This window comes from Megalops cyprinoides, chromosome 10, assembly GCF_013368585.1.
Source record: "Megalops cyprinoides isolate fMegCyp1 chromosome 10, fMegCyp1.pri, whole genome shotgun sequence".
Lineage (NCBI taxonomy): Eukaryota > Metazoa > Chordata > Actinopteri > Elopiformes > Megalopidae > Megalops > Megalops cyprinoides.
The window spans coordinates 29,799,878-29,808,084 of NC_050592.1; the positions used below are offsets into that span (position 1 = coordinate 29,799,878).

General features: G+C 41.8%; 1 protein-coding gene across 1 annotated transcript in view; it reads right to left on the reverse strand.

Moving 5' to 3' along the window:
* itga8 (integrin, alpha 8) overlaps positions 1 to 5,606 on the reverse strand; it is a 66,335-nt gene extending 60,729 nt beyond the window's left edge. The window contains exons 1-4 of the mRNA XM_036538092.1: positions 5,242 to 5,606; positions 4,709 to 4,842; positions 1,525 to 1,625; positions 607 to 730 (exon numbers count right to left, since the gene is read on the reverse strand). Of these exons, the coding sequence (XP_036393985.1) occupies positions 607 to 730; positions 1,525 to 1,625; positions 4,709 to 4,842; positions 5,242 to 5,414 (532 nt within the window). The 5' untranslated portion in view covers positions 5,415 to 5,606. The remainder of the gene's footprint in view (positions 1 to 606; positions 731 to 1,524; positions 1,626 to 4,708; positions 4,843 to 5,241) is intronic.
* Positions 5,607 to 8,207: the final 2,601 nt, after the last annotated feature.

Genomic DNA, 8,207 nt, shown 5'->3' on the forward strand with positions numbered 1-8,207 from the left:
CACACATTTAGTAGGAACATGTGAACTTACATTTTTATAACACATTTTTTAAATGTTGTTGAAAGTGGAATGAGCCCCTAATTTGACCTGTGTCTTTAAAAAATATTTAAATAATATGAAAATTGCAGGAAATTCCTCTGAAGCAAATAAAAGCTGATGGCCCTTTTATCATTGTGTATGTTATGTCACATTCTTTTGGCAGTGGTGTGCATTTTTTATGAAATTACTGCAACTGTGCGGGTGTGACTTGTTTGTTATTGCTTGATTTCATGATTAGATGAACAATGTTTTTTTAAAGCTCAATGGGTAGAATCATATTTTACAGTGTGTGGACCCTCATAAGTGAATTCATAAAAAATACATACCATGTACACGGACACAACATTACTACTTTATAAAACATTCATGGGGCTGTGTGAGGAATTATGTCAAAAAATGTAAAGGAATTTTCCAGCACAATATTGTCATACTTTACAACAATGCTCACTTGGCAAATATTATCTGAAAGCACTGCAAATACTTAGTAAATAGTTCACAAGGCAGTGATGTCATGGTTACGTAGGTGCAATGTATGCCTTGTGAAGGTGTGAATGGGAGCGTGCTCACTGGTGCGGCAGGGTGAGTATTCGGCGTAGGCGCTGAAGTTCTGGACGGCCACGTAACAGGTGCCGACCGGGTCCTTCTCGCTGCTCATTTTCACTGTCCGCCAGTGGTACAGCGGGGCGCACGCCTGGTAGGACACAGATCCAGGGTCAGTTACAGGACAGTAATGTTTTCACAACATCTCTGCAATGCTGTGGCAATGTGGGATGTATCTAGATGGTTTGCAACTAAATTTTGGATGTTCAGTTTGACACTGCATGCTCCTAAACATACAGTCAAATCCTATTAATTAACACCAGCCTAGACCCTAAACGAACATCCTTTCAATCAGTTCTACTTTTAAACAGTACTTGTCATTATCACCATCATTTTTGCTGAAGATACATGTATATATATATATATATATATATATATATATATATATATGCATCTATACATAGCTTCATGGATGCATATACCTTACATACATACCTTAAATAATACATTGGCACACATAACAGAATGCACTATAAAGGATGTATCTCATTACATGAGGTCATGATATTGCAATAACCCTTTGTACTGAAGGGAAATCTTACCCTTTAAGGTCAGTGAAGACCGACCAAGCGGACACATGGAAAATGTCAGACATACTGAACAACACAAAATACAGTAACATTCTTCTCCTCTTCATTAACCTCTGTGCCACCCATGCAGACCCCTCTGTCAGTAAGATTACATAACCCCATGCACCCAATCTGGCCCTTTCCCTGGCCCGATCTCACAGTAACCTGCTGGATCCCTCCCTGTGTGCAGAAAAGAGCAGTGGCACTCTCACGCATAATGCAGTGCCAATAGCTCTTGCCAAGGAAAATAGCTGCTCGTGGTTTGAGGAGGCGAGCTCCGTAAAATTCCCCTACCTACATGCTGCTCTGTACCTACCACGACTTTGCCTTTATGCGTCCTGACCGTGGCTCCGAACCACTGGTTGGATTTGAATTCCAAGGGTTCGCGGGTCCCGTTCACTTTGATCATCCTGTTATCTGCAGGAAGGGAGAAAGAAACAAACCGAGCAGGAGATAAGCTTCACTTGTGAGCAACACCCTTGGCAGCAAGAGGCCCAGCAGGAAAATAAAACAGCGTAGAGGTTTATGGCTCTTTATTACAGTGAGAAAAGACATTGGCAAGTGTATGGTCAAATTGCAGTTACAAATTCAAGGCTTCAAATGGATGGTTGCAAGTGCACGGTGACAAATGCAGTTACATAAGCTGTTATTGACAAAGCTGCACTTCATGTAAAGGCATAAAAAAAAAAAAAAAAAATCAAACAAATTTTAGTTACTTGTCATCCCATAAAAGAAATGAATATGACATAAACACAATAGAGAATTCTCCATAAAATGCAGCTGTGCGGAGAGAGCGGTGCTTGCTCCCGGGTGAAGCCTTGCTCAGGGCAGCCCATTCCGGCTTAGTGAGACACAGCTGTCCCTGCTTAGGGCCCAACACGATCCGCACCTCATAAAAAACCATCAACCTGGGGTCTCTCCGTATGAAGTCATTGGCTTCCTGCGCGCCCGTGCCCCTCGGCTAAACGCACGGCCGGGGTGGGAAAGCTCTCTAAACAGCCCCACATCATAAAAACTACGAATACTGGGCCAGACCTGGGGTTGTTTACATCATGTTTTTGACAGGTGCAACATGATCGCCTTGCAAGTTGTGACCTTGGGCACAAAAGCATGCCCTCACTGACACCTGGATGCCATTTCTCACGATGTGAGTTAATAAGCATTAAGGCCTTAATGCGAACTGCATGAGCATACCTGTCAGTTATAAGCAAGCATTTTAGTAGCTGCCGTTGGTACGACAGCTTAAAGAAGGGACACCTTAATGAATGCGCCTCTTACACTTAAGGAATACGACAAAGGGCTGAACCATTTTTAATGCCAAAAATAACTAAATCTCGCTGCTACTTGAAACAAAGCATCAGCACCAGTGCTTAATCACAACTGCAATAATGATAACAGTCTTAGAAATGGTGCGTTATAGCTGTTTGTTTTCTTTCTGGCCAATGAGTCATGGATCAGGATTGTCACCTCCATAAACAAAGGAACGCGCTACAGAGAAGCTGCAGAAACCTCCTCCGTGTCAAGATCGATTATTTCCAGATGCCTGTGATATTTTGCACGCGTCACCTTATGTACATCGAGTCGATGTGACCTTCCTGCTGTTGTTCCATCTTTCATCCTCCTTAAACTGGTGGGGCCTCTCAGAATGCCACAGACTGAAGGCATAAAAGGGGGGGGGTCAAAGGTCAAGTGGAGACAACACATTTTAACATGCATTCCCCACTGAGCTATCCTCTGGACAGTACGGAGTGGACAGTGCAGGGGAGTTTGCGAGTGATTAAGATGCCTGCTTCTGCAGATGGGCCAACACGCGGCAGGGTCGGCGCGTTAAAGGGCCGGGAAAGAGCGACCATCTGGGGAGAAGCGGGAGGGGGTGGGCATGGTCCGACTGTGATGAATTTCAGGTTATAATAAAGAGCAGACATACCCTGCTTTCACCCTAAAGTCCCTGACGTAAACTGGATTCGCATGTGTTCACAGCCCTCTGCCTCTGGCCCCCCGCTGCATCCCCCACAACGCGACTCGCCATCGCCCCATCAAAACGAACTTCCGTAATAGTTGCAAGCCGTTCAGTTCTAGACCTCTTTCATGTTACATCCGCCCCCGACTGCCAGCACAGTCGCCGAGCTCCGAAGCCTACTAACCGCTGCTGTCACGGGCATCGAATGATAAATACTATTACCAATTCGAACGTACACGGGGTTTCTGTGTGACTTATTAAACCGTAATAAACATGTCCAGCTGTAGCGGATTCAGACCTAATTAACTATAAAGAATAAATGGATAATGAAAGGTGCGTTCTCTGGAAAGAGTATAAAGAAAACGAGAGGTTTTCCACCTCTGAGGAATGGACAATCAAGCATCTTTGCGATTTTGTTAGATATGCGGTTAGCAAAATTCCACAGCCAACTCAGTCGATTCAGACGTGACGTTCTTGGGCAACGCACATGCAGCCGTTAAGGGAATACAGTGTTTGCTTGATAAGAAAGGAAGTGTTGTTCAAGAGGTTTTATTAACTTACGTTTGATTCAAAATATTTGAGTACAGAGTGACGACTGGTTTAAAACATCCAGACGATGCCACAAAGCATAGAACAGACGACGCAACATTAACTTGCGTTCGTCCAAGTTTAATTGTATGTTTCAGGCACAAACTGCCCACAGATACCAGTTTTCCGTGCAAGGACAGCTACCCTCTACCCACAACCATCTCAACAGCTCTGCACAATATAACTCTGTTCTACAATTCCTAAAACGTTACTCATTTTACATTGCACTGCATTTGTGAAATGCCCTGATGTAATAGCCTACACTATGTGTCCAGAAAACATAACTATATCGACATTATAAATGTTAAAAGAAATACTACCTATTATCTTTTCAAAAGTTTCTATTCCTAAAAAGTGAAAACTAAGTAAAAATCATCTGACAAAGGCGCGTGATTTATTATTCGCAAAGACAGTTGAACTGAGCCAGATTATCCATCAGGGTAAAGTTACTGGACTTCTTGGGCAACATATGGAAATTACTTTGCTCCTGAAACCTAAAATAAACCACATGGATGAGACTTAACTATTTGATGGATGTGGGATAGATTCATTAGCACAAGTCGCGATAGACAAAGAAGGACGAAGCTCTCCGCTTCGATTTAGCCTGCATTATTATTATTATTATTATTATTATTATTATTATTATTATATCAAAAACATGTGTTGATTGTGGTTATTAGCAAGCGCAATCAGTCAGCAAAACAACAAGAAATAAACACACGAAATAATGAAACTTGTTTGTACTGACACTGTACTTCAGAAGGAAAACTGAAAAATGTAAAAAAAAAAAAAAAAAAAAATCAAACAAATGTATAGGATTACAGGTTAAAACAATGTTCTGAGATGACTAGGCACGTGGGAGGAACGAACGGGAAAAGTTTGGACCTTAAAAGTAAGGTCCATAAGCCTGTACACGTGCGTCAAAAAGACCTGTACAAACAACTGTACTTACTGGCAATATCAAAGGGAATCTGGCGGCAGGAGGTCGGGTCTGTAGACGGCCAGGAGCAGTAATATACGGCTCCTCCTTCTACTATGCCCGGCTGAGATGTGTTCGCTTTGGGCGCCCCAACCAAGACACTCATGCTGAAATAACAGAGCAATCGATGGTATTATCATAAACTATGAATGATAACCGATAATGATGAAATTAACCTCTATCACATATATTGAAAAATCACCGCACTAAGCTCATCTACTATATAAAACTGCAAGCTAATGACACACTGTGTGCTATTACATGCCGCATATCATTATTATTTATTAATATGCATATTTATCATAGCACCGTAAAAACAGGTATAGTTACAAAATAAGTGCGTCCGAAACTTGGTCCAGAGTGTGGTGCTGAAGATGTAGTACACGCAACCTTGGTTTAAGTAGGTAGGCTGTCATACAATGCAAGATTGGAGATCGATCCGAGGGGTTAATTTCAGTTTGCTAACGCGAATATATAATACCACTGCGTACAAATATCACACTTACATGTTTTTGTCCGGTGCTGGTCGATAGAAGTCTACTGAGTAGCCGAAATAACTACCCTCAGGACCGCTGTACATCGTTGGTTTTTCTAAATCCAAATTGAATGCAGCTACTCCGAATAATAGGGGACAAAGGTACAAAGCCAAACGAAAAATCATCCGAGTGCAGTCAGACATGCTTACAGCCCAAAAGTCACCTGCAATATTCCCAGCAAAAACGAAAAAGACTCCTCTGTCAAGGTGATTCAAAAGGAATTATTCCGCTCCAACTTTATCTGCAGGGTTCGCACTAGTGGCTGTCAAAAGTGCAGTTCCCAAAGGCAAGAACACTCCATTCATTCGCTCCGTTCCCTAGCATCCACTCAGCACCTCCTGCAATGTGAGCGACTCCACTGCATATAATAGTCCCCTACATCAGCTAACTCCAAACCACATCACAACGCAAGACGCGTCTTCCGGTCAAGTCCTTTTAAGGAAAAGGGGCTCTTTGCGGCGGTCTGAGGAAAACGGTAATAGTCATTCAATGGTCTGTATTTCCCTTTTTAATTCGGATATCATTCCTTCATATCTATAATGTTTACATGTATTTCGTGACTTTGGAATGTTTCGTTTCCGCTAGGCGTAATTGAAAAAGGGTACTTAGGAGCTGAATATAATTACCTGTAATTATGTGCATAAGATGTCTAAAACTGACGCTTGTAAAAGGGGCAAGGGATTTCCACGGGTATTTAAGATCGCTGAAGCTTGCCCAGTCCTCATCCCTTTCTAAAATGGTAAATACGAAGATTTTCACATCCAGCGCCAAGACTGCAGACATCATCATTGTTTTGAAGTTTAATCGTATCAGGCTGGCTTGTTCCACAACAACCGAGCTCTGTCTCTAATTTCACTTCACCCTCAAAACATGCGCGTGTCCTATCCACTTAACTTTTCCCTCAGAGAACATTCAAAGAAGCATACCTTTTTCAAATACAAACTCAAAAGCGCAGAAATAAGGACAACACGGTACATATACATGTGTGGTAGAATTCCACCTGTCTAAGTTAGAAACCACCTCATGCCGTGGTTGTAAAATGCTGAAAAAAATGCTGTGCATGGGCGGACTTAGTCACGAATTCGTGTTGACTAACTCTTGACCGCATGGGACGATAAACAGGTGTAGTTCAAGGGTATTTGGTCGGCAAAGATCAGTGACGCGCGCATGCATGTAGCAGAAAAACAGACGCGAGTTGCACACGAGCTCGCATCTGCGTTCCACGGAAATTAACTTTTGCTCCATGGGGCGCAACCTTGACTGCACCAGATGGTAAACACGGAGGCCGGTTTCACTGAACTTGTTCCTGTGTGCTGTCTTTGGCTGAAAGCTCACATCCAGCATGAGAACTTGCATTCGTACGTGTTTGCCGACCTCCTTGCTTGTTTAAAGCAGGTCTGATGTCAGTACCCTGGGTGGGTGACTAGAGACCTAGTGTTCCTCGTAACGGAGCGAGTCTGCGATGCTGTTTTTCATCACTCTCGAATATTTTCAAAACAGCTCGCATCGAATGACCATTATTGAGCGGAATGGGCTGTCATTCACGTCAGCTGAAATAAAAGGCACGTTCCTTTTGTCAAAGTAAAATAAAACATCAAAACGTGTTGCTGTTAAAACTGATTTTCAAATTTGATTTGAAGAATAAAATGCGAATAAACAAGTTCACCAATTACTTTTGTCGTGTCCATATTTAATTGTGCTTATTTTAAATGCCTGACTTCAGGATTTTTAAGGACTGCCAGAAACGTGGGGAAGGATATATAAATATTCTCTTCGTTTTGCTGATAAAAATGCAAGGCGTGTAATAGGACAATGATAATCAAAACAATGTTCCACAATGCCCGTGTCTGCGCACATTTCAGTCAATTTTCTTCTAATTCAGTCTTGTTATGATTTTGCCTGCCAAGACTGAGGAAACCAGATGAGTGCAGCCATTACACATGCATAAAATGTAGCAGGTGTTTAGAAACAAATAAAAAAAGCCTTAAACAATTAGTGGTCCGATGAAAATACAAAATGACTTGTACCTGAGTGAGTTTATGGATTCCATGTGTTGTCCTTATGAATGTGGAACATAGAGCTGGAGGGCACAGACCCAAAATTGTGCAGCTGCTGGCTAACTGGAGGATTAAAAGAAAGACTGCACATTTTATTCCAAATTCCCTCGTATATATAGATGAGCTGATACCTACATTTGAGCACAAACTGTGCTACAGTCATGACAAAAGCACTATTTCAGTTTAAAATTATATCAGTTCATCAGTAAAAAAAAAAAGAAGTTGAAGTAATATACAGTGTTGCCTCTTCCTTCTCATTGTGCATGTTGAATCAAAACCTGCCCAATTGGACTCAAAGGCCATGTGGAATGCATTAGAGATCAAGGATAATTTGATTCAGGTTTAAAATGTGTGCAGCGCTTCCTTGTCTCTTCCTGTTTCCTTATCTTTGTGACCTGCTTACAAGTCCACAATGCACAGCTGTCCAGCTCATATGAATAAAGATAAGCCTTAGAGCCGTCAAGACTGCTATCCTCTATGCCACACAAGTCCAGTATGCGTGAGATCCACTTTATAGTAATTTCACCTATTAAATGGTGACGTGAATAACAATACAAGTGGGATTTTGTGTCAGTTCTCCTCTGCCCCCAAAACAAACTTCTGCTCATACTTTAGTTGAAAAGAAAAAATGAGAGTAGACTTGGTGCAGAAATATGATCCCACGTTAAAATGTTTGAAATGTTTTTACCTATTGTAGATGGCAGGAAACAAAGCAATTCATCACTGAAGTAGAAAGTCAAATAAAATCCTATTTCTCAGTCTTTAGCTGGGGTTGGTAACATTGTTAGAGGAGCTCAGTTTTCAGGAGTATTTCTCCTGGTGTGATAAATGGAATAGAATACGGAGGGTGCGACTGGATGGATGTCACAGAGATCGTAG